The sequence below is a fragment of the Botryllus schlosseri genome, chromosome 11, assembly GCF_051294905.1.
Source record: "Botryllus schlosseri isolate E-star chromosome 11, Bs_hap1, whole genome shotgun sequence".
NCBI lineage: Eukaryota > Metazoa > Chordata > Ascidiacea > Stolidobranchia > Styelidae > Botryllus > Botryllus schlosseri.
The window spans coordinates 17,275,998-17,303,754 of NC_137246.1; the positions used below are offsets into that span (position 1 = coordinate 17,275,998).

The 27,757-nt window shown below is 40.4% G+C and overlaps 2 protein-coding genes across 2 annotated transcripts; one reads left to right on the forward strand and one right to left on the reverse strand.

Moving 5' to 3' along the window:
• LOC145450725 (uncharacterized) lies at positions 1–26,686 on the forward strand. Its single transcript, XM_080329229.1, has 10 exons — positions 1–211; positions 294–375; positions 475–614; positions 1,577–1,717; positions 3,859–3,957; positions 4,029–4,326; positions 21,479–21,664; positions 24,226–24,397; positions 25,088–25,230; positions 26,309–26,686. The coding sequence occupies exons 1-10, from the start codon at positions 125–127 to the stop codon at positions 26,530–26,532; spliced, it is 1,572 nt and encodes a 523-aa protein (XP_080185355.1). The 5' UTR covers positions 1–124; the 3' UTR covers positions 26,533–26,686.
• On the reverse strand, positions 4,678–13,563 carry LOC145450723 (uncharacterized). The gene is made up of 4 exons (XM_080329227.1): positions 11,829–13,563; positions 10,169–10,375; positions 7,637–8,854; positions 4,678–6,677 (listed from the first exon to the last, which is right to left on the reverse strand). Exons 1-4 carry the CDS (start codon positions 12,605–12,607, stop codon positions 6,473–6,475), a joined length of 2,409 nt encoding a protein of 802 aa, XP_080185353.1. The 5' UTR covers positions 12,608–13,563; the 3' UTR covers positions 4,678–6,472.
• Positions 26,687–27,757: the final 1,071 nt, after the last annotated feature.

The window sequence follows — 27,757 nt, forward strand, 5'->3', positions numbered from 1 at the left end:
CTCGATTAACCACAGATCGCGCTTGGTCCGAAGGGGTTTGTCGGCCAATCCATGTGCACTGCACGGGCTTATTCCCAGTGGTTACAGTGAGATAGAATAAAGACCAAGTCTTCTCAGTACCATCATGGAGGGTTGGAGACTCTTTAGATTATACATTCTTGTGATCTGGTCATTCCTGATAGTATCGTCAGCTCAAAAACTACGTGAAAAGGTAGGCTTCCATAACGCTTGAGCCGGCAAAATAATATACATATTATAGAGCTTCGACAACGAGATGATACTTTATTTCTTAGACACCAAGAGCCAACAGAACTATGTGTCCTAATACGTGTACTTTGAAGCGAAGAGTCAGTAAAATAGAAAGGAGAATTCAGCGTAAGTAAAATGCAAATGCTACATTTTGGATGTTTACTGTTTTCGCCAATGTTGGCTATAGATCCGCATCTTATAAAAGTAAAAACATGGTGTTTATAGGAGACTTAATCGAAAGCAAAACAGAGATCAAAAACGAAATTGAAGCTCTACGACTTTTGATTAACGACACTTCTCATCCGGATGGTGCAAGAGACAATATGGAGCCAGGAACTGAAATCGTGGCGCATGCCGATGAAAATGTGAGTTAGCCATGTTTTTAAAAGTAAGCATAACTTATATCTAGGATGCATTTAAAACAAAAATCAATTTAAAACAAACATATTTAAAACAAGGCTCATGTTTAATACGTGTTTATATTTATTTTTTACATCCATGTATCTTGCGTATTCGTATAGGGAAGAGGAAAATAATATTACTATATATGGCAATGTGGCAATGACGGCGTCAAATTTTTGGTGATTATTTTATGGGTTTTTGGAGGCCTAGCGTCAAATAAAAAAGAATCGGAAAGAAAGATTTCCCTCCAATGGCCAAAGTTAGCAAACTAGTCTCGCAAGAACGGCGCAAAAAATAACTATCATTCCCATTCGTGCGCCCGTAATACGCGTGATTTCTATAATAACGTATCACGAAGCACCCCCACCCGACCCTAATCCTAATGATTTATGCCCTTTATTCTCACTCTTCTACTGGCTTTTTCATAGCACAGCAATACAAAGACCATCGAAGTACACGTTGACAAACAGTGATTGTGAAATTGTGGTATTATCAAGCACAAGCACCCATAACCCAATATACCTCCAACCAAATACATACGGTCCCAGAGGTGGTCAGTAACGAAGTACTCATACTTTTTCGAAGCACTCAAGTAGGTTTCCTCTACTTCTGGTATTTACTTAAGTATATATTTTTTCGCTACTTCTACTTCTTTGAATTACGATCGTTTTCACAACTACCTACTTACTTGAGTAGATTTGAAGTCAGTCAATTCTACTTCTACTTCAAGGAGTTTTAGGTTGATTATATAGGAAGTACTTCTACTCGTACTCGAGTAGAATTTTTCGTCGCTACTTTTTCTTCTACTTGAGTAGCTTTCTTAACTACTTTGACCACCTCTGTACGGTCCACGCATTGCGGGTAAACCATGTCCCGGAGTCCAAACACAGCAATTTGCAGAATTGTTCACAACCATGTATTCTAGGTTGTTCATGGGACTGACTCCGCTGACAGGGAGAACGACGAGCAATCCGACGTCGATAACCTTCGTCGTACAATTCAAATAATGGAGAGCAACATCCAAGCATTGCAACAGCAGAACGCGGAACTTCTGCTATTATCGCAAGTACGTACTCGTACTGGCTGTGGGTTTTAATCAATGAACATTGAACCGCAGCGCTTTATTGACTGCACCAATGCACTATGGGCTTGAGATTCATTCGTTCCTGATAAATATCTGCGTTACAAAGACCGAGTTCATCCTGACTCTGTTCAAACAGCACTCCAAATTTCACTTTTTTATACAGTTTATATGTAGCCTACAGTCTACTCCAGTGGTTCCCAAACTTTTTCATCTCGTGCCATCCCTTGGCCGACATTTAAGCCAAAATTCCCGCCTTAGGAGAAATCTGCCCGATGATTAAAAAATGTCGTTTTTACCGCTCAAACACCTGTTGACTGAGAGAATAAGACGGGCGGTACCGAGTGTTTGTTTCTAGCAGTGCTGTAATAACACTTTGTAGACCTCCAAAAACAATGGTCTTGGTCCCAATCAAACAAATTCTGGAAGGCTTGACTCAACGGGCCCCCATATCACTTCCATTTGTGTTTTCGGCTTACCATGCACAAATCGCTAATATAACTGCTGTGAAAAATCAATATGCATAAATTTACTGGTCTAGAGATGTTTTCTCAAGTTTGCGTATGCATTTGGCCAATATTATTGGTACTTAGCATATATAGCAGGGTTGACCACTATGACCAGACTCGAGTCTGACTCGAGTCACCATTTTCTGATGACTCGATTTGACTCGAGTCATTTTCTCAAAATACGGAAACGACTCGACTCGAGATAATCTGTGTATTGACTCGACTTGGACTCGAGTCATTGTGCATGACTCGAACCATGCCATATGACTCGAGACTAAGACGGCCAAGACCGACATTTCATTGTAATTTCGAAGAACAGTAAAGTGACCACCCTATTGGAATTTCGTTTATTGGTCCTGGTACTTGAAAATGCGATAAGAAACTCCTCAGAGTGAGGAAAATTAGTACATCATAAATCCAAATCATTCAATATCACCAAACAGAGTTATAAAAAATGGGTTTAACAAGACTTCAACTGGAAACTGAGCAGTCAACACAATGACTTGGACTCGGACGGACTTGAGTCATAATACCATGACTCGGACTCGACCCTCTGCTCGGTGACTTGGACTCGGATTTGACTCAATGTTGAATTGAAAATGACTCGACTTGACTCGAGTCAAAACTATGAAAGTGAGATTGACTTGTGACTCGGATCCTCGTGACTTGTTTACAGCCCTAATATATAACATACACGTGATCAGATTCCTTGCTGGAGCTCATTGAAATTTAGGACACCCATTACGTTTCGGCAGCATTGCACCAAGTTTAACATGTCTTTTTTCGATCAGGTAGCTGTTCACTAAAAATAAAGCAAGGCTAGCGATCTCTTTGACTTGAATCGATGTCATTGGAATATTTTGTCACTGTCTGGAAATGTTGACTTGGAAATTTAAGATAAATACTTTCACTAGAGGCCTTGCTGTGACAGATTCAGCACAGCATTTGCTCGCTTAGGATATATTTGATTGAGAGGCTTTCGCTGGCCTACAAAATTGCGAACTGCAGCACATCTGAACTAGTTAAAAAAAACAAGCGGGAATTTGTATATGAAAAAGAGATTTCAAATAGAATTTGAACATACTTTCAGCACAAAAACAGCAATAAAGGAGCATACGTTCGGATATAACTGGTTGAATACATGACAGTTCGGACATGAACAATTTAGGAAATTCGTTACAATTCTAAAGTGGAATTCCTCCCTCCCTAAAAATCGCAAAATTCCCCATAAGGGGGGAATTCCTCCCCGGTTGGAAACCATTGGTCTACTCTTATAGTCTTTTAGTTCTATATGTCCCCGTTTTCTTCGTCCAGCAAGGGATGCTTCAGCAGCAGGGGGTGAATGCGCCTATTTTTGTTTTATTAATTCACTATATTGGGCATTGCACATTTAGATTTAGACGTCATTTTGGTTACGGTTATGCGTACGTAAGGGGTGGTGAAATCTGAGAACTGTGAATGAATTTCAACTTGATGCTCGATCATCGTGTTTAATTTTTTTGTTGTTAAATATACGAGCAAATTTTGGGTTGATTTTTGTTGTTCCGGTACTTTTATTAGTATTGCAGCTGTGTACACTGTACATGAATCTTACACGTGTGTTTTGACTGCATTCAGGAAATGCGTGCACAAACAGCCGTACTGCGAGCACGAGATGAGATTTCTAACGAGGACATTGCGTGGTTGCGAAAACATAGCCAAAACAAAATAGTATCGGTGTGTATGGATCTGTAATAATTTCCTTCCGAAACTAATTTCTAGTAAAAAGAAACCCCTTCTATTCACAGAGTTCGGATCAGGACCGTATAGGCAGCATCGAAGGAAAGGTTTCCGATCATGCTGCGCAGATAAATGCTGCAGGAAGTAGCATTGAATGGCTCATGGCCAGAGTCGATCAATTATCGAACGCCGTAGATACGGCAAGGTCCGAGGCGTCCAGCGCAAACAGCGAAGCCGCCCGGGCCACTGATGCTGCCACACGAGCGCTCAAGATCGCACGGCGGAGAGCGCCGACAGTTTCTGCACAACGTAATACGCCTACTACAGATGACGATGGCTTGCGTCAACCACGAGTTCCACCAGAGGGTGAGTCCGTCTGAGCTATATCGCCGCATAGACTACGAAGGGATGTACCAGGGAACCGAAAATGGCATTCACGTCGAATCGAAACTATAGTGCAACTAATACGAAATAGAAATCCTGTATGTGCATTAGTGAATTATACAAATCGATAACGTATAGTCTTGGAGATGAGTCGGGCCATGATGCTTTTGCTACCTGTGTGGCAAGTGGCAACCAGTTAGTCCACGAACTTTGAAGACTATTTTGCAATTCATCAATTTAATAAAGCAAGACAGGTAGCAAAATAATATTCAATTGCAGGAATTATTGATTGGGTACTGTCGCCGTGCCCTGCCCCCAGAAAGCGGACACTAGTTCAAATGTATCAAAATTTATTATCACGCATCCGTAAGGTCTCATAAAAGTGCAAAATTGGACTGAGATCGAACAGATAGTGCTTACACAAAATGGCGTATATTTCCTCACAAATCACGTACATGTGGACAGTACAATCACAATGTTTTATAACACTAATCACAGGATTATATCAACCGGCCACAAATCTCATTCGTGCAATTTACAACATTAATCGAGGATGTCTCGTTCTATCTCTATCCTTATAAATAACGAAAATTGAATCGTAACCGGAAATGGTTTTGATGTCCGGTCTGATTCATATCATGATTTCGTCACAATGCATGCGATGCGCAATCGCATACAGTGCTGCGTTAGAGATACTCAACTCATAGTAGATAGTATGCAAGGTTTTGTTTTGTCAGCTCTTTTGACACGGGCGTAATATAACAGACGATATAAATCAGAGGTCTCAAACTCAAATGTGCTCGCGGGCCAGTTTTCCAGTTCTGACGACGCCGCGGGCCGCAGCATTTATAGGGGTATTCCATGTCTTTCCGAGTAGGCCTCATTTGGTCGGAATGAATTGTCCTATTGCAAGTGAGCCGATCCAGCAGGCTGGCAGTAAACACACATCGCCAAAATGTGATTTACTCTTGTATCAATTTAGGCCTGGCACGAAAAGAATCATCACATTCACACCTATTTGAATAGAATTGTTGTTGTACTTAATATAGATATTAATTATAAAATATAGACACCATATGGGTGGACAAATGTATGATGCCATCATAAAAGCTATCGGGTTATAATTTTTCCGCTACTATGAATATTTTGAATTTAACAGATTGATAATAGAGACTGATCTGATATCAAAACATTTTTAGGTTGAGCATTGTAATTCCAATCCAGGATTCGGGTATACTTCTGATAAGAAGGCCTAGGCTATTTATTAATCTCATGGCCAAATATCTTCAAATAATATAAATATATTAATGAATATGTCCTAGTGATTGAAATGTCCGAACGCCCCATTGTTGTTACATCGTTGGAGCGTACCACTACCTTTAAGTGACCTTATATTTTAACAAAGTCATACATTTTTGACAATGGTTGCCATAACTACTTGCTTAGATAGCGAAATACCAAGCTGTGACCTTCTGATCTATTACTGTTCCCCTGATACGCGATTAGTTGTGTTGCGTCCATGGTTCTAACAAATTCACGGCATTCCGAGTCACTCCGAGTCCACTCGAGTCATTTTCATTTTGCCATCGAGTTAGCCCGAGTCTGAGTAATTCTGACAAAGCTGGCGTCCGAGTCCAACTCACAAATTTTAGTCACGAATCGTCTAAGGGTCAGGTTCTGTCATCATGAATTGGAAATGTGACGAAATGAAATAGTGAATCTTCCACTGCATGGTAGCGTTTGCATTTGATTTGATAGTGAAGTTTGATGAATAATTTCAGGCTTTCGGATCAATTGAAGAGGGAATTTTCACTTTATAACCAGAAAAGATATACGGTATGAGACACTTATATATTGTCAAAATAATAAAAGTCTAAAATGTCGTCGCGGGCCGCACAAAATGCTCTGGCGAGCCGCGTGTTTGAGACCTCTGATATAAATAAACCATTTCACAACGTGTCTGATGAAAACGAACATCGCTGGTACACTGATAGTAATGGCAGCGTTCACTTCGAACGTATATCGCATCTGTTTCCTGACGGCCTCTAGCTCCAGGGCTCCGACACATAACGCATTGGCCCGACGCAGCTCCCGTCAACAACGCCCGAACGGATAGTTGGAATCGTGCTCACTGTACTTCGAATTGCGAAAAATCAATACTCAAGCACGCGTCGGCAGGGGAAATTATTCTGCTGTCACGACGGTTTCCGTAATCAAAAAGCGAGGTGTATTCTTCAGCCGCCCCGGCGCTGATTTTTCTCGCTTCTTCGAGCGAGGTAGAAAATCTGATGTTCCGAATCGGGGCATGTTCTGAACTCGAAGGTTGAGTGGTTCTGCGGAGAAGAAATCAGAAAGGGTTTATTATTCCATTAGCCATACACAACCACCATTGATCGACGTAATCGATTGCGAATATCCATCAGAAATTGCAGGGATATACAGTTGCGTCGAAGCCAGATAATAGAACATGTTAACGAATTCCCACTGTCGAAACAGATTCGCGGCTCGATTATGACACAATGACGATAAAAAGCCTCGGATACATCTGAAGATATATCATCCTATGATTTTCAAATGTTTTGATAAAATGATCGCGTACAATTTTATCGACACAGCAAATCATCATCTGCATTGTAGCGGTAATTTAGCTAGCGGAAGATAGAGATCTGCAAATCTTCGCTATTCTGTGATAGACTTATTCGATTCGTCATGTAATCCACATTAGCATATCGAAATTTCCTGCCGCATCATATTCACAATCGATGACATACATATACACGAACGCAACGCAACCCATAGTTTGAGAGCGCATTCAATACCAGCCTATTTTTCTATTATGATCAGTGTGAACGGTGTTCCCAAACTCTTTAAAAAGATTCTCCATGTGTACGTACCCTTTGCAATTATTTTGGAACTCCGCTGCCCTATGAAAATCGAACAATGCTACAGTTACAATGCAAAAACCACACCAATTACAGAAATAACAGAAGCTATCAATTACGGCACGCGTTTAACGGATGGGCGCACTTGTTTAGTTACAATTAAATCATCATGTTTGATTTGAGTGAAACTAAACCAAGCATTACAATTGAGAAAGCTATATTATCGAGTCAGAATCAGTTCTCATTACGGACCGTCTTAAACTGCAGTTGATCCGCGGACCTCAGTTTGGAAATTGCTGAGTTTGAAGGACTATATTTCGAAAGAACGTTATAGTACGCACGAAGTCGAAAAAATATTCATATTATTTTGTAAGGGCACATCGAAAACATCTTAGTAAATTCTGGCTTACCGTTCGCGTTGATTTCGCAGCAGGGAGAGTGACGCAGGGCGAATCACCGCAGACGTAGATTCTGCCTCTTCCATCAACGGAGACTGTTCCAGCTCAATTTCCTTGATCACCTCCACGATCTCGTATCTCTCCGACAGCCTTTTCCTTCCCTGTTCCTCCTGAACAGACACCGACGGAGTCTCCGGATCCGTGCGATACCCGCTCGACGACGGTCTCGGAGCCTTCTTCGACTCACCCGCCGTAGAGCCCGGCCTCGTGCTTTTCGACGCGAGGCATTGGAGAGCGAAAGAGTCTTTGCTGGAGGCATCGCAGGATTCCCGCGGCGCCCTCGTCTCCGAAGACTTTTTCGAGGACGGCCTGACCATGAACCGCAAACGCTCTAACGTGCTAGATCCGAACGCGTGCGATGATTTGCGTGAAGAAGCAGACTTGTGGTGCTTCGCGGATGACACGATAAACACACCGTTCACTATTTCCGACGAGTATGCGTCCTTACGGTACAAGCAGCAGCCGCAGAGTATATTTTTCAGTTTATCACAAAAGGTGCGAGTGTGTTCGCTGAGCGCTGAGCGAAAATCCCGCATTCTCGCCCCGTAAATAACACAGTTTATTACGCTGTTCGAAAATAGTAATAGAAGCGACACAGTCAAAGCGGTCACTTCTTTATTTAACGTTTCTGCGGCGACTGGCCCCGACACTGAGATACTGCTGAGAGACACTACAAGCGGTAGCACCGTGACGGTGAACGCGGCTACCACCATACACAGTGTTTTGGTGATGTTGGACTCGGACGAGCGGCGCTGCATCATTTCTTTCGCCCTGCGCAGCGATGACACCTTTCGTCGCAGCATCGAGTTTTTGCGGTCGGTAACGCGCGACAAAGTACGGCGGCTACGGGGGGAACGCACGGAGCAGAGTGTGTCACCGGCTTTCTGAATAGAGCGGTCACGCTGGTGCGTTTTCCCTGCCGAATGAGAGACGATTTCGGAATTTTCGGAATCCTCGTTTCTTTTACTACTTCGCGATGGCTTGACGCGAACACTGTTCTTCGGCGTGATATTGCGGCTCAGCTTGACGGAGACTTCCGGTGCGCTGTCTCTTCGCAACGACCGACGGCGCTTGATGCCAAGTTGAGCTTTCCTCCTCCATAATGTTAGACATATCAGGACGTTCAACACCCAAATTCCAACGAGTGGTAAAATCAACGTGGCAAGATACCTGAAAATGGACCGATATCATATACCAAATGGGATGGTGTGAACCTCTGAAAGGTTCGGGTTCGTGTGAACGCGAACCTTTTTGAAAGGTTCTGTGTGAACGCGAACGTGAACCTCATGACGTCACGTGACGTCATATAGGTAATTCCAACCCTACATTTCAGTGAAGTGATAGCCTATATTGCTGTACACGATACTCAACGACGACTCGGACCACATAGTGCCACAATACTGAAGTACATACTGACGTTTTGAGCATCGCTAAATGTATCGACTGGGACAATCAAAGGATACAGTAATCCCATAAAATCCTTATCTTCCGTTGATTTGCCAACAATTTCGACGAGATCGTTGACGGGAATATAAGCTTACGCCTTAACGGTCCAGGCCAGACCGGACAATCTATTCGATGTCTGAGTATTGCTACGTTGGTATTAAGTAGAGTATAAAACGGGTTTCTGTACTTGCCACCGATATTACCCAGCATTAAACAAGTTGTACAGCAGTAGCCAACATCCCAATCGCCCGGATTTACTTTTTATGATCGAATAAACATATGAAAGCAAGATTGTCCCCGTACATCAGACAACGATATCAATTCCATTGGATGGTTGAATAAGCATCATTCGCTCACTTCCTAGATGTAGGTTATTTTGTTCTTGATGTTGTGTGATTGCGGGTCAAGCTCAAAGCAGAGAGTCACTAAATATTCACAAATAGAAAGCTGGGTATTTCGAGCAAACTTTTGTAACAAAGCAAGTAAAATTTTTGAGATTGTCGATGTGCATGCTCCTTTAGTGTTGATTTTTTTTATGCTGCCAGCGCGATGCATAGAGTGTCCCGCCGCTGAAAGGCAATAAATTTCAACCAAATATGTTATAATGAAGTGAAAATTGTAATATATGAAAAAGGTTCACAGTGCAGAACCTACCAAGGTTCGTTTGTGAACGTGAACCTCCAAGTTTCCGAGGTTCACACACAGAACACGAACGTGAACCTCACGTTCACACCATTCCTAATACCAATGTGTATAATGATATGTTAGCCTATATGTATATTACTCTCTAGTAAAGAGCTACAATTTCATGTACCTGTGCGATGACATAGTTGTGAGATGACACACATACGCATGAGATGTTTGACCGATGACCATGATGATATTGTGAAAAGTGGATTTAAATGCCTCGATTGAGAACTGAAATTGGTGCGACTGCGAGACACATACAGTCACAAGGCATGTCGCGAGGCTTCAATCGAACGTAAATGAAGACTTGATTCCATATAGTATGTTGGGTGACGTGTCCGCTATACTTACCAGTGTATTACTGCGGAATATGTCTGACGAGACATCATTGCTGAGAAGATATGTCCCACTTGACGAAAATATACTTTGTCATTCAGCAGTAACGGTGCGACTGCGAATAGTATTCCGAACGCCCACACCCATCCAACCGCGATAGACGACCGCCTTGTCGTTCTCCATTGTCGCACCAACCATGGCACATTCGTTTCATGACTGCCCCTGTGACAGTAAGTGCATGTTCAACGCGTGCATGATTGATACAGATTCAGCTGCAATACACGACTGCCGTTTGCGTGCTTTCAGTAATAGGATATTTCAGTGGGGTTAACATAGGTGGCAAGGATGACAACCCGGGAGTATGCACTGGGAAAAGGTCACTCCTAACCCCTAACCAAGACAATTTTGGATTTGAATATTGTAACTTTGTATTGGCTCGCAAGTTGCGTCATAATGTATGTTACCTCGAGTCCAGGTTTGGTAGTGGCTGCGGGTCTGGTTGGACTTTACACGACTTGAATCGTTATACTTGCGTCGTGACTTGACCTTGATTAAGGCCCCGGAGTTGTGCCCTTACTCGCTTAGGATCGCATATGCCATCGACTTTTATGGTCACGGAAAGCAATTAAATATTCCCCAAACATGTTATTGCGCGTTCTCACGCAGTCAATGAGATGTTTTTTCCGGAAGATTCGCATTGTAGGATTGTGGTAAAAGTCGTTTTACTATGGGATGTTGTGGCAAAAATGTCGTCACATCCATCTCAATTCTCGGATTACGGCCACTTTGTGATGTTTGTGCCAAAGTCGGTGATCGCATGCTGTATGTGCATTCTGCATTGCACAAGCTGAAATCAAAATAGGTCAACGTGCACTGGGGTCTTCAAAAATGACTTTTTTCTCAAATCGTACTGGCTACTTCATAAAATTGTTAGGTTACCTAATTTAAGCCTACACACAAAATTTAGTTCAATTTCAGCCTGTAGCCGCTTTGCTACAGGAGAAGAAAGTTTCTATTTATTATATAAAAGTAAATAATAAAAAAAATTGAAAATTTTCTGTTCACCCCATGAAAGTGTTAGGTTGTCTATAGAAACGATGTTCACCAAATTAGGTTCAATTCCAACCAGTGGAAGTGAAGACATTGCCGTCAAAAATTAGGATTTGAAAAAAATAGTATTCACGGTGATTTACTATAATAAATAATTAAAGATTTGGCCATCGTAATCATAATCCAAATTTTTCGACGGCAATAACTCCGCTTCCACTGGTTGGAATTGAACCAAATTTGGTGAGCATCGTTTCTATAGACAGCCTAACACTTTCATGGGGCGAAGAGAAAATTTTCAATTTTTTTTATCATTTATTTTTATATAATAAATAGAAACTTTCTTGTCCTGTAGCAAAGCAGCTGCTTGCTGGAATAGAACCAAATTTTGTGTGTCTAGGCTTAAATTAGGTAACCTAACAATTTCATCAAGTAGCCAGTACGATTTGAGAAAAAAAGTCATTTTTGAAGACCCCTACGTGCAGTTGTAGAATCGGCCATCTATGAGCGACACGGTCTCACTATCATCAAGGCACTATCAGTGCAATACGCCGTAAATGATAACCGAAAAATTGTACCCGCAATACTGTGCCATACCATATAACGCTACATTATGCACATATCTCACTTTTGAGTCATCTGCGAATGTACATAGTGAGCAGAATACTTCGCAGCATACAGTCTGTCTGTGCTCGCTGCTATCAGTGTGTAAAGTGATACGAACAGCGTCAGATGCGTAAACACTCCCAGAAGCTGAACGGTTATCCTTCCATCAGTGTCCGTTGTTAGCAAAGGGATATTGTCATAATCAGAGCCGTTGGATTTCTCATTAAATGTTCCTTTCTCGAATTCGTTTGGCACGCCTATTGATCGCGAATCGACGTCAGTAAAATCGGTGTCAATGGCGCCTTGGTTTTTTCGAAGGGGATATGAATTTTCCAGCATGAATTCTATATAAAAATTCAACAGACACAGCGGCAAAACGATAAGTCCCATCAGAAGATCCGCCACCGCCAGCGAGAACACATACACAGAATAGTTGTTCATCGTCGGGTTGCGCTTCCTCATCCGCCTCGTTTTTGAAGAAAAGTTTATTGCCAGTATCACCATATTTGAGGTGATCGTCAGCATGGCCAACAATGTTGCCATGCTTAGCAGCACGATCATGCTTGTTCGACAGTCTTGTGGAAGGCATGACCATATCGTATGCATTTCTCCGACGCCTATCATGGCCCCGCGCGAGCAATTGAATGGGCGGCAGAATGGAACTTGATGCTCCAAGTAGATATCCATCGTTCTGAGTTTTCTGCCAACCAGTGGTCGTTGAGATTGAGTATAACTTCTAGAAGCGACCAGCAGTACTTTACATTGTGCGACTATCCATGCCAAAATAGTAAGAACGCTCATTATAACGGAAATGAAGGAAGCAGGGCTGGTATGGGCGTTGTCGCAACTCAGTATTAGTCCCCAATCATTTTGCTCTGCGAAACGGTATCAAAATGATTTTTTTGCGAAGCGGTCTTCAAAAAACGAATGTTTTTTTACGGCTCACACACCGTAAGGTCACGAAAAGATGCCCAACAAGGCAGTAACACACATGTCTCGTTCAAAGAGATCACCTATTATATATATATATATTCATCAGTGATCTTTACCGATACATACTGTATGATCGTGAACATTCACTTCACTTGCAAAAGTATACGAAGATTTTACGGACCAATAACGAACTGCGAGCTATCGGACCACATAGGCTACCGACCATAGGTTGCCGACACACATACCTCTTTAACATATCTAGATTTTTCTAGTAGCGATGCATATGCGTTATGCGGGTATCGCAAATTCCACAAACGCTAGACTTCAAAGTCTTAACGATGACTTTATATATTTGATTATAGCGACATGAGGAATTACTCAACCCGCGTGACAAACCTCAAGAAGTTATTAAAGTCTGCAGTTAACCGCTTCAGCGGAACCACTTATCAATTTACTCAACCAGGGAGCAACAACTTACAACTTACAGACTTTCGAGTTCGAGATCCTATCTGGTAAATATCTAGTAAACTAAACTCGCCAAGTCGCCATAAATCCCGCACTTTCAGATCACGTCACAACAAACACTTTTGACCGGGCATGTCGAACCATAAATTTTGGTCTCAGGCCGGATTCAGACTTTTCTATCGCTCAAAGGCTGAACCACAGTCACAATGTTACCTCCAAATCAATAACTAAGTTTTTCACTGGGAAGCTAAATTATCAAGCCGATACGTAATATATAATATTACGGATCATTATGCCGCTATTCTAGCAACATTTGTATTACCTAACAATGGAATTGGCTAAAATACTATGATTGATAATTTGAAGAGCTTCTTGGAGGTACAGAACTTCAATATACAATTAAATAGTATATTCATATTGAAATGAACCCGAATATTTTCGGCTGACGATTACCCCTGACGAGTGTCAGCCGAAAATATTCGGGTTCATTTCAATATGAATATACTATTTGATTGATAATTTGAATAATCATAAACCACTAAATTAGTTACTACGACGACGACAACGTAAGTAGGGTGACGCATTTCAATATAAATGCTCCATTCATTCTATGCGAGGTGAGGTTTTAGCCCGGCGAAAATCAGGTAAACGGCACTTTCAGGTATCCAATTGTGCTTTCACACCCTTCCAATGGGTAAAAATGAGTCAAATATACCAATTCTTATGGAGATATATCCCAGGGGTGTAGGTTACATTTTTGTGTACCACCCCAAAAAAGTAGGACACGTAATACACCCATCCGACTCATTTTCACTCATTGGAATGGCCGTGAAAGCACAATTTGGTAACTGAAAGTCCCGATAACCAGATTTACACTCTGCACTATGGTGGAGATCTGATAAATGCACCTATATTCCACCATTGCTAGGAATACAAAAAATCTAGCTGTAAACGCGGATCCTTAGAATTTGGTTCTAAATTATTGAATCTGCATTCGGGTATCTACGGGAACGACTGAGTGTCGCGGCAAAAAAAGGGTTTCGGTTACGGAACCGCCGTATACTGAACCAACTCATCACACCAAAGAAAGTGGGAAGGTGGAGACGTTATTTTACCGCAGCTAAGATACTTTTAAAGAGCACATCTGATGGATAAAATAGACGCGACCACATATTTGCATTGTTATCTTTGAGCACTGTTACTTGCATCCAACGGGTTTGCTTTGGCCAGGAATATCTAGTTCCAGATATCTATGGCTTTGGCATTTTCGCCTCTTGCAATATGTAGCTTTAGCTCCACTCTGAACTATGTGTGCACTGTGCAGTGTGCACTGTGCACTTTTGTGTCAATCGTAATTTGGTGTAGATATCGCCGGTAGACCGCAGCCCAATCTGTCTGCCTCAATCAAATTCGTCTCTCTAATTCCATACACGAAACACGTAATATGTCACTGTTCATTATCTCGAAATACTCACGAAAGTATGCGTATACAATATACATACATGATATAGACTCGGGGTAGTGCGACACGCTTACTGCAATAATTCTACGACTTCATGTCCTGGTTGTGCGGTTTCGGGATCATTATAACCTGACACGACAGCACCGAATGATTTCCCCACACTCTGTTGAACCCATACAATATAGCAGTAACAGTCACTTTATGATAACTACATAGAAAGACATATCAACACAGTATCATTAGTCACTCAGCACTCTTCAGTCTGTTCGTAACCTATAACGATGCGCTTATCATCTGGTATGCAAAATCATAAACTGGCTGTGACTGAAAACTGACCTCCAAATATATCATTCAACAGCGTTTATACGAGCTTATCGAATATTTTTCAAAACTACCTGCTACCTTTAAAGCGCCAATTCAATCTGCTAAATGAGCTGCAGCCTTAGCCTTTATCCCGTGCACAACATGGACATCGGCGATGCGTGTTTGCCACCATGGTTGACGTGATTTCCTAAGCGGAAATGGTTGCGTGGCTCTACGCTAAGCTGTAGTGCTTTGCTATCAAACCGTTGAGGATTCATGCAATGCAATAAACAACTCTACCTGATGGCTTAGCCGATGGCTGATTTACCGCGACATGCAAAAGGAACCGAACACACGACCATGCAGTCGCCATATATGGACGGTAGACACCGTTAATACCGTCATTGAGTTAAATCACACGTAATGCATTCGAAACGTGAATGCCGCAAAATTAGCAGTGAGCAATTGTGAAAGCCTCCTAAATGCTCGAGCTATGAAACATAATCACGTGGTCTGGTAATGTCTCGCAGCACGGTCATTTACACAGTTGATTTATTTCCATTCGCAACATGCACTACCGAAAGCAGCGAACATTTGAAACAATTGACTCCTCAATTGTTGATGTTGACGTACGTCGGACGATTAAATTCTACGGGCCTATACGAAATGTCTGTATGAGAATATATGATATGGGATGTAACATCGTATGCAGGTCACTGTTGCTTTTCGGCTATAACATGTGGTCTGACATTTCTCAAAACAACCCAGTCTGCGCAATGTCTCTCCGGTTCTCCGACACGATACAATGCATCAACAATACACAAAGACATGTCGCACGTACGGCAGTCTGTTGTACGTACTCAATTGTAACTCGATTGTTTGTTGACATTTGTAACGTGACAAGTATGCGAAACTTGCTCACGTTACTATTTTTCGATAATTGAATTTTTCTCCTACGCCACAGGAGTCGTGAGCATCCGGACGATTTCATGAGAAATTACATTGGTATTCTAACAATTTCTTCCGAAATCGCAATCACAAATTCACCATCCATTTCGTAGCATTGAAAATCAAGACTGCAGTTACTCTGCGCGCGTCATTGGGGAAAAGAACAATATGTCATGGTCCAGTAGCCTTAGTGCTTGGTTTCACTAAGTTTTGAAAAAAATCTTGCTTCAACAGCAATGTCCCTACAAATCCTGCTCTCAACTTTAACGAAAATATCTTAACAACCAGGTGAAACTTATCCTTGTCAAACGTCATTCACTTCATCTTATCCCTGTTCACAGGTGAAAGATTTCAAAATTTTGCATAAGGTATACTGTAAAATTAAACCAAGGCGCATTTGCGCAATTGCCGTTAGGCTATAAAGCCCAATAACCTTTTCAACATGACGTCCAACTGTAAGAATCAGTGGCCATCATATATATATATATATATATATAGCATTAGCACATAGAATTCCCAGAACATCCTAACAATAAAAATAAAAAAACACATCTGACTTGTCGTGTCTAGATATTGTATTATGGGGCTATATCATTAGATATCCTACGCTGAATATGCGACATTTATGTCTTTCTGTACCGGCTTATTCATTTGTCGTTATGTATACAATTCAAAATACCGATATTTCACGGGGTCGGATAACTAAATCGAGATGTAACCAAAAGTGGATATATATCAATGGTAACAATCAAGCACTCCACAAAACAGTCTCATAGTTTTCAAATACAATTTTTCATCCATAAACGAAATCAGCGACAACACAATAATCATATAGATATTGTTCAATATGGGCAGATTACATCGCACCGATAGACAAACTATGCGGATCTGAATCATATCATCAGTTTATTGCGTTCCATATTTTCCGTTACTTAACAGCTATACTTATCGAAACAAAATGAGAATTTAATGAGAGAGATTTATTCTAGTCCAGAATCCAGCATAGCATTTGAATCTAATTTTGACACTATACATCAAAGCTCACATGTCAATATGTAACACGTGAATTGCATGACTTTTGAAATGTGATCACCAGATGTGTTCATGATGTGACTGTTTCCTCGCTGCCTGTGTGAGACCGTGACGTATTTGGATCAGCCTTAGGGCTCTTGAAGTTATTGAATATCTGCAACATCAGGTCGCAAACTTTCGAGGATAACTCCCTATATCATGACACACTTCTTCCAAGACTGCGTCCCACGAGATGATCGTGTGCTGTCTGTGAGTTACATAGGGTTGCATTTAGTAACAATCGGATTTTAAAACACTAGTTTAAAACATAAAACACAAAAGCAATTCAAAAAAAGAAAATATTGAGAGTTTGTTTACAATACCGTGTAATAATGTCATAGCAGCGTGATGTTAGATTGATAGACCGAAGACCGCACGTGGTCGTGTCGGAATATTCCTATCTGTTCATCGCAACACATACGCATTGTACATTTTGAGTCTTGAGCGGAAGAAAATAACAACCATTGATTGTGTTTTAATGTATTGTATCTTATGAAATGAGTTAGTGTGGAAAGGTAGAGTTGCAATGCTCATACCTTCTTCGCATCCATAAAAAATCGGTCCTTCTCTGGAACGCAAAATAATTTCTTGAATTTTACTGCGAATTATTTATCCCCATATCGTACGACAAGAGGCGTTTCTTGACTCACAATGACCTTTATGAATGTTTTTTAAAGATTCATTCCATACTTCGGCATGTTCATTGGAATACGTAATCCTGTATGGAGGGAAAGTTCACGCGCATATTTAAACAATATTCCTTAAGCCCGATCATTAGACTAAACATTATGAGCAATACGTCGTTTGATCCTGGCATCAACACACGATAAAGGGAAAGTAGTTCGATTTGTTGAAACTCGTAAACCAAACGTAAAAATCACGCTGAAACACCAAACCGATATAAACTGACTTCACTCTGAGGCCGGAAAAATACTTAGCGAATGGAAAATCGGATATACAAACGCTTCCGGATCTTCTTAGATGTATAAAAAATACATGGGTGCAAATGCAAAATGTGACCCACGGCAGGGTTCTGGCTGTTTATTCATTCGATAAATATTATAGGAATGGAGATATTTATGGCAAGAGGAAATTTAAAATAAGCAAAATATTCATTTGTAAGAGACATGGGCCCTTCCCGTACGAAAGCCTCTGTTAGAGCGCTGGTCTACAGATCAGCAGGCCCCGGTTCAATTACCAAAGGCGGCTGTCATCCTGCAACCAAGCCACCGACAAGCAGAATCCATTCTAGTTCGGGAAAAGGGGTAGGGCATCCGGGCAGCCCCGATTCACGGGAAGAGCCAAATGAATAATGCACCATATCCACGTTGTATACTTATCCATTGAGATAAAGTTATACTTTTCACAGGTGCAGCATATTGAGCGCACCAAAATATCCCTATTTTTAGCAGATTCGTTGGTCACGAAACCCACCGATACGGATCCAGAATAATTACCCGTATTTGACTATATCAATATGATTAAAGTTGATCAGATCATATTGAAAAATCAATTCGCTCTCATGTGGTTCGGGCATCAAAATACTCCTATTTTCCATGCACAGATTGACTGAATGCTTATAGTTAGGAAATGTCACTTATAAACTTCACGCAGTTTCTATATATAGGCAGGTAAGCCAAACTTCGACATTTCCCGTACGTGTGAGCTGACGCGCAATGTATACATATTTGAAAATATAACCACGTTGTTTACAACAATTGTAAACATATCTATAACCAGATTGGACGACCGGTATTATTGTGATATCCGACTACTACGAAAATGAAGCGAATGTCAGTCTAAAAAACGGGTTCAATTCTGAACCGATGTGATATTAGTAAACTACGAGGTGTTCATAAATCTCGAAACGCTTATGCAAATTACAATGAGTTATCACCAGCTAACATAATTAAACTGTTGCTTCTTCTGTAAATTGATGCAGGAGAAAATACCATCATGGCCAGGAATTTAAATACTGCTGTCACCTTAAGATATATGACTAGATAACAACGACATCTTGATAGGTCATATCCTGTCAGTCGTCACACAAGAGTAGGCCTAGCTGCAGAACACATATGTATTACCAATAGATGTGCAAAACTTGTGTCCGTCCATTACTCGTGGACTCTATCAATTTACTGTTTGAAACTGATGAGGCCGCAAAAGATCGATATATAAAATATAAAATACAAGAAGCGATACGATCAAATTATTGGCTCACTGTAATTATACTGTATCTATACTCCAACATATAACTTGAAGATATATGTATGAATATCCAATCTTTAATTACTCTGGAGACAGATCAACTGTCCTACTTCATGAATGAAAGCACCACAATTCACTTTCATGTTAATAAACCTAAACTTCGCTTCGTCAGAGATGAAACGACCATTTTGTTGATATCATATTTAATGCTAGTTAGAGTAATTAATATCGACCCTTGCTTTTCATGCTTGTCCGAAACCCATCCCTAATCCCTATTGCTACTGTCAAAAGGGCAGAATAGAGAAAAAATCGTTCTGTTCAAAAGGCTAAAAAGAATCGCGACCTGTCTAGCTTTCAGTATAGATGCGCTATGCATTGATACCCTTACCTTACTTCATTCTATCAGACGAAATCCAATCTTGAATCGCATGAACTAATCTGGTGCAGAACTATGGAAATAATCATTTGTATCTCACGCCATATTATCACTCTAACCAACACCACTAACAAAAATATTGTCCATGGGAATCCGTCGCCTTTCTTACTAGCTTCGTTAGAATATCGGAACTACGAACGATAGAATTGGAATGGAGACTCCTTTCAAATAGAGATCAAAATAGGCTATTTGGTACTGTTTACCTTGAAACTTTCGCCGACAACAAATCTCCTCTGATACGGTTATAGTAATTGCGCGAGCGTACCACAACGAATATGGAATTCTCTTCCGCAACTAGACGATGAAGCGTCGTTCAAATCAAAATCTCAGGCAGAGCAATTTACCTCAACGAAATCATGTTCCAGTAACATCAAACCGAGACTATCGGGTTATCGGTTTTCATGATCTTCGTAAGTGATTTTGCGCGTGTCGCAATTCGCGCTAATCCTCACAATTTCTCTTGTGACATGGAAATAGCGATGTTATATCAAGGCTTGCATAACGGCACTGTTGTTTACGTATAGATGATTCATAATCCATAAGCGATATTGATGACTTGATTCACCTAAATTTGAAATCCGGATGATTCACTTCGGGTAGATGCGCCGTGCGGTTCCCTTTAACCAGTGTCGTATACGACGTTTGGGATATTGCGACTGATCGAAACAAGCCTAAATTTAGCTCTCATAGAGAAAATCACACTGACACATGATGGTGCGGCTAGATATTATTGAAGATATTGGCTACATTCCTGCTAACATGCGGTTTAATATATTACCCACCGTAAATGTGCTAAGTAGAAAAATGTACCTCACAGGCTCATCGCGCAGAAAGCAAATATTAGGCATCACCTTCTTTAAAACTTATTATTGTACCGAAAATGGCGGCAGGCGCCACTACGAATTTACTATTAATTATACTGATAATATATGTAATATAATATAATAATATTGATGAGCAGCAAAAATCCGATTTAAAACAAATATAAGCCACGACTGCAACGTAACATCACAATGGTGGTGACGTCATGAAATCTGCTGCTACATATTTGACGCGGACGGAATAATTTGTTCTCGCGTTGTATCTGACTATCTGTATGTTCGCATCTGGTACCGGCACTAACTCTATAGTTAGCCACGGAAGTACTTGTTTGATCTCCATGCAGAGGTAGGTTGAGGTATATTAACAAGCTGTTGATGACCGTTTCGTGAACGCATACAGCTCTACTCCTATAGCTTGGCTATATATGGGAGTCCGATTGATCCCCGATTTTCAATATGGCTATACGGTTAGCGAAAGTACTGCTGCACATGCACATCCCATAGCCTATGGTGAATATCGGTTAGCTTACAATTTTTGAATAATACGCCCGGCAGGTACTGAATGATTCGGTATAAGCCATGGTTTCCTTACGCCCTGGTCTCATATAAAATATGTGTGCATATGCATTGCGCAATATCACGGGGTTAGAAAAAGTATCGAGATAATGCGAAAGGTTCGGGTTCGCGGGAACACGAAGTTTTATGAAAGCTTGACGTCACGTGATACAAGGTTTATCACAGTTTTCTGATAAATTTCCTTAGCTGCTGATGCCGAGATAGAGCGTATGATCAACCATGCTATATATAAGTTCTGTGAAATTCTGGTATTTCACAAAAATATTCACAGGGTAGAACCTACTAAGATTCCAATGCGAACCCGAACCGGAGGTTTTCATATACCGAACATCACCGTTAACAAAACATTCGTACCTTCTCTTAGTATGATGTATTTACTTACTAAGATTGCGGACTCATGAGACACACTATACATAAGCTTACATGGTTTAAACTTTAAACCTTTTCAGACTGCGGCGAACTCTACAATATGGGATACAACGTTTCTGGCGTTTATCGAATAAAACCCCGATCCTATCCAACCGCGTTTGAAGTTTACTGTGAACAGTCTTACAACGGTGGAGGCTGGACTGTCATCCAAAGGAGGAGAGACGGGTCTTTGGACTTCGATCGGAATTGGAACGCCTACGCAGACGGTACAAAATCTGTAGGCTAATTCTGTAACTTGTATTCTACGTGTTCGTGATGTAAGCAACGATTCGGTTTATCAGTATGAGCGACATGACTTCATACACAAACAGAAAACATACATAAAATTCAATAGAATTACTGAAATCGTATGGCAATTCGCACTTTTCCTATATCATGCCACTTTGGGGTTGGATTTCGTAAAAAACATTTTATTTATGTTCAGTTCCCTATAGCCCCATCGTACTATAGTTCATGCAATTATTCCACAAACCATACGATTGAATCCATCCGTTCATTAGTAGGAGCTATTCATGTTTTCCTGCCACGTGTGGTTCAGAATTGTTTAGTTCAGTTCATCAGTGATCGTTGAAAACAACGAAACCTACGCAACGGTGTCCCCGGGTCTATATGGACTCGAATATTGGTTGGATATTGCATGACTACATCAAATGTATTAATTTCAACATCGACGATCGCCAAGAGTGAGATACGAAATATTGGTTGTATAGCACTGTTTTTAAACAAAGGCTATTTTTTAAGATGATTCTCTGAATTCGGGAATACTTTTATTTATATTGGCACTGGAATTTGAAAGTATCAATTTATACAGTTCGATAAATATATTCATATAAGTGATATAACTACAGACGCCATTTCGCGTATCACCGAAATTCACATAGTAAACACAGTCTACCCTACCTGTATTAAGAGATAACTGTCTCTCGACGATTGAACAAGAGTTGTAAAAAAAGTCATGTTACGTCAAAAAGTATGCTTATACTTATTTACACACACAGCCGCATCATGTACAATGCCCGTGAATATATATGCGATTTATATAGTCTATGTCAAATTGTTCGTAACGTCGATGATACCTGGTAATACTGAAGTAGACGGCTAAACATAAGGCGAATATTAAAATCTGACTTGCAAACAGTAAGTAGTGCCTTAATACAGGATAAAGGTACGGTAGAAATCTGGGGGTGGGCGAATCTTTGAAAGCAATGACGTTGCACCAGAGATCGTTTGTGGCCTTTATACAGAGTACATATGACGTGACTATAACCTATTCGAAAATTGGATGGTGCGGGTGCCTTTCGCTCCCTGGCTACGTTATAGTAACTGTAGCACTAGGCCAACACCACTCATGTTAATATAGTGTGGAAAACGAGTTCGGGACGACTCAGGTCGCGGATTCTTTCACTAGCGATACCTGAAAACTCCTCAAACTGTCAAGATCCCTATCTATAACGGCGATAATGATTGGCTGTGCTACCTATGACCAATATGCACAGTAGGGCTCTTCAAAAATGACTTCTTTTCTCAAATCGTACTGGCTACTTGATAAAATTGTTAGGTTACCTAATTTAAGCCTACACACAAAATTTGGTTCAATTGCAGCCAGTAACCACTTTGCTACAGGAGAAGAAAGTTTCTATTTATTATATAAAAATAAATAATGAAAAATTTGAAAATTTTCTGTTCACCCCATGAAAGTGATAGGCTGTCTATAGAAACTATGCTCACCAAATTGGGTTCAATTCCAACCAGTGGAAGCGGAGTTATTGCCGTCGAAAAATTTGGATTTGAATAAAATAGTATTTACGGTGACCGATTCTTTCTTTATTTATAGTTGTGCTCACCGTAAATACCATTTTATTCAAATCCAAATTTTTCGACGGCAATAACTCCGCTTGCACTGGTTGGAATTGAACCACATTTGGTGAGCATAGTTTCTATAGACAGCCTAACACTTTCATGGGGTGAACAGAAAATTTCCAAATTTTTTATTATATATTTTTGTATAATAAATAGAAACTTTCTTCTCCTGTAGCAAAGCGGTTACTGGCTGGAATTGAACCAAATTTTGTGTGTCGGCTTAAATTAGGTAACCTAACAATTTTATCAAGTAGCCAGTACGATTCGAGAAAAAAAGTCATTTTTGAAGAGCCCTAATGCACAGGCTATATGTGTCGCTTATTGGCAGTTGTCCGTCGATTTCTCCAATAAGAATGAATTCAATCCAACAATAAACTAATCTGTCTTCTTTACAAAATTAATGCGTTTAACGTAAGTATTTTGACTTGAAAAGTTGTTTAAATGCATATCAGAGTAGCTTGAAATATAAACCACATGAGTAGGAGGAAATGTGGTCATGGCATTATCATGTAGAAGCAGTCCATTTATTTCTCGAATAGGGGGATGATGATTTATCCTGAAAACATATGCCTATAAGAAAATGATTGGCATCCCAAAACAGAAATGTCCTCCTGAATCGTGATATCATGCAGTCTATTGCAAACATTGCTAGTGTTCTTTTAATATTTTGATTTGACGATAAGACGGGTATGAATGGGGCGTGTATCGAAAGTTAAAGTGCCACTGGGCTATTGGATGTCAGGAGAATCAAAATCTTCAAAACGATCATACATGAGTAAAAACATGAAACGTTTTCGGTTGCGATTGTGAGGCATACAGTTAACTTTTGTCGATCAAATGTAATTCCCTTAAATGTATATGTTTCGGATGGGCGCCGTACTAAAATATCATTTTATGAATGTTCAAGGTTTCGGAGAACCTAATGGGGAAATGTGGCTGGGAAATGAAAAACTTTATCATTTCACTAACCAAGCCGATTACCGATTACAAGTTCTGCTATTGGATTGGGAAGGAAACCGCGCATTCGCCGAATATGATACATTCAATTTACAAGGAAATCCTGACAACTATGCACTACAGTGAGTGATTCCCTGAGCGGGGTGATACCGGTAGGGTTGCATTTAAAACAAACGGTGTTTAAACACATGCTTTAAATAGTATTTTAAACAAAGGCCTTTAAATTATTTTTTAAGTTGTAAAACTATGCCATAATTGTGTAAATATTCTCCAAAAACATGTTGCATGGGCCTACGGACGATTACCACCCAATGAAGCCGAGGTATACGATATGAAATGGTTGCAACCCTCAAAATGGTCGGTTCATCAGCTATAGTACGCAGATATTTCGCCAAGGGAGCTATATTTACACTGTATTTTCAATTGTCAATGTCAATCAAATATGACGTAACAACTGAATATTCGTGACGTCATGGCTTAATAAAAAATGACAAGCGTGTTTTAAACAAGGGCCTTGTTTTAAATATGTTTGTTTTTAATTGATTTTTGTTTTAAATGCAACCAGATACGGGTAAACGGGCTATGTAATGTCGCGAATGCCCCATTCTTGGAATTGTGACACCATTTTCCATTTTCGGCCTATACCGATATTTATATATCAACCCGAGGATGAGTTTTCTACAGATTCATAACTGATATAAAACATACTTTGGGAAAAAATAGTAAAAAGGCGAATAGACTACTCCGAGAAGCAGCAGCTGTTAACGTGTAAGATGAACTCTCTCTATGTATATCAATCTTGGTTTCTACAGATTCGGAACCTACGTAGCGGGCAATGCCGGTGACGGACTTCGTGGAGCTTCCCGTAGTCGATCAAGAAACGCATATTTGGCTGAATTCACAACGAATGATATTGATAACGACGATTGCCAATCGTGCGTGGCTAATTCTGAAGGTCAAGATCTTCATCAAAACGCGAAGTATCATTCTTATAGCTTACGCCATGTCGTAAGCTCGTAACATGTCGATTGTTCGATTGTTACCGCAATTGATACATTTGGTGATGTTTAAAATGTCAGCATATGTACTTCAACATTGTGGTATAATGTGGCCTGAGTCGTCGTAATTACTTCAGTTACTGGTTGGGCTTGATCTTTGAGTTTAAATTTCCTGTTTGCATTATTATTTCAATCAATATTCAATACCATCCTGTGAGTATGGATAATTATTATCGGAGTTTTTCGGGCCGGATCACGGTCATTTCTAGAATCCAGCCTAGGGGCCGGACCGGAGTCGGACTAGGGACGGTGTGAACCTATTAGGTTCGTTTTCACGTTCGCGTTCACATGGAATATTTAAGGGGATAACACCATTCCTATACAGATCACATATTTTCAGGATCCAGATCTATTAAATCGCATATCGATCCCGTTTCCTGCGTAATTGCCCACATGCAATATATTTCAATAGAGATAGTGTAATGGTGATGCGTCCGGCTTCTTGATCGGTAGGTCGTGGGTTCAATCCCAGCCCCAGGCCGGTTCAGAACGAAGACTTGAAAACTGGCTATCCTGCTATGCGCTCAGCAATCACGGATAGCATGGAGGAGGAGAAAAAAACGGGAGTGCAGACTAGATGACCTTGCTATAAATGCCGTATCGCATCTTCGTCGTCAAAGCATCTCGATAATGCAGGCGAAAAAGAATATACCATATATCTCTCTCTCGATCTGAAACATATTTTTCGAAGCTGAAGTATCCGATACCTTTGGAAGAAATGTGACTCTTTGATCTAATCCGGTTTCCGAACAAAAAACTATCCGGATTCGAAATCCCGATCTTTGTTATCCGTCCCTAACGAGTTATGTCACGTGGCAAAGCAAATCTAGTCAGAAACACACTATGGTTTCCATTGCCGAGATGAAGTCTTTTGGCGGGACAATGTTTTGTGATTTTGGCGAGTGCAATATAATTTCAACTGATCTCAAATCCAAATTATGAATTTACATGCTCATATGACACCGTTTGCTTTAGGAGATACTTTCTACAACTGCGCCCGTCTGCAAGGTGGCGGATGGTGGTTCAGAGCGTGCAGCGATTCGAATTTGAACGGTCGGTACATACTTCCCCAGAATTTCTCTTCCTGTGATGAAGTTTGCTACGGGATACAATGGAGGACATGGAAGAAAAACCCGATGTACTCTCTCAAAGCCACTATTATGCTCCTGAGAAGCAATCAGCATACGAATGAAACGTGAAACGGGAATTTAAAAATGATGTAATCCATTCAAAATAATGAGCCGCAGAGTTTCCGAAACTTACGATATTTTTATGTATCACATCTATCTCGAAGATGGTATTCGTATTGACAAATGCTGCGTTTTATTACAGAATGAAATAGGAGTTCGTCAATACGTGCGGTTTAGCTGGAAATGTGGCTGATGGCATTGTCTCCCTCGTACAGTGGTACAATTAGGGTTACATTTAAAATAGAAATCAATTTGAAACAAACACGTTTAAAACAAGGACCTTAATGTTTAAAACATGTTTTTCAAGCCATGACGTCACCAATATTCAACTGTGACATCATAGTGGATTGACATTCACATTGGAAAATCTAGGGTAAATATAGCTCCTTTGACGAAGTATGTACGTATACTATAGCTGTTGAACCGACCATTTTGAGGTTTCCGACCACCCGATATCGTATACGTCGGCTAGATAGGGTGGTAGTCGTCCGTAGGCTCATACAGCATGTTTTTTTGGAAAGTATTTACACAATTATGACATAATTATACAACTTAAAAAAACAGTTTTTTAAAGGCATTTGTTTAAAATACTGTTTAAAACATGTTTTAAACAAAGCGTTTCAAACAACCATTTGTTATAAATGCAACCCCCTAGGTATAATGGTAAAAACAAAACATTGGCTTGTAATCCCAATTTAGTATTGGCATCTTGCTAATCAGCTATAGCGAACGAGCGATGGTAAACTGAGGCTTTACCCTCAAATCCCATAGATGCATACTTTGCAGTCTGCGAAAATTTAGCTAAACCTTGGTATATGCTAAATAGCACTGCGCTTCCACCAGTTGGTCAGTTTATATACCAAGACAATGCATCAGCGGTCTCTAAATTGGGCGTCATGAAGACATTAAGAAATTTTTGAATGTTTCACCGTTATCTTCTTTTGCGAATTGGCAATGTCGGCCGGCACTTTGATTTGGGCGTGCACAATTGACAGACACACTGTGAAAATCGACGAAGAATCGCATTGCATGGAAAAGACACGAAGACATGAGGGCCTAGAACAGGGGTGTTGATTGTTCTTGCCAGCTTCGGATGGAAGAGAATCGCTAAAACTGGTGTTAAAAATCGCTAGATGTCGCTAAATATTGATTGAAAATGCGCTAAAAAATAGCGCTAAATCTGCATTAATTGCTAAAAGGTGTTAAATTGAAACAGAATGCCAATACAATCTTC

Excerpts from the sequence above, each read along its gene's own strand:
- LOC145450725 (XM_080329229.1), top strand. The coding sequence starts at position 125 with ATGGAGGGTTGGAGACTCTTTAGATTATACATTCTTGTGATCTGGTCA. Across the intron at positions 376-474 it reads AATAGAAAGGAGAATTCAGC|GAGACTTAATCGAAAGCAAA; the intron begins GTAAGTAAAATG and ends TGGTGTTTATAG. Across the intron at positions 3,958-4,028 it reads GCCAAAACAAAATAGTATCG|AGTTCGGATCAGGACCGTAT; the intron begins GTGTGTATGGAT and ends TTCTATTCACAG.
- LOC145450723 (XM_080329227.1), bottom strand. The coding sequence starts at position 12,607 with ATGAGCGTTCTTACTATTTTGGCATGGATAGTCGCACAATGTAAAGTA. Across the intron at positions 8,855-10,168 it reads TATTCCGCAGTAATACACTG|GTATCTTGCCACGTTGATTT; the intron begins GTAAGTATAGCG and ends GTCCATTTTCAG. Across the intron at positions 6,678-7,636 it reads CTGCGAAATCAACGCGAACG|AACCACTCAACCTTCGAGTT; the intron begins GTAAGCCAGAAT and ends TCTTCTCCGCAG.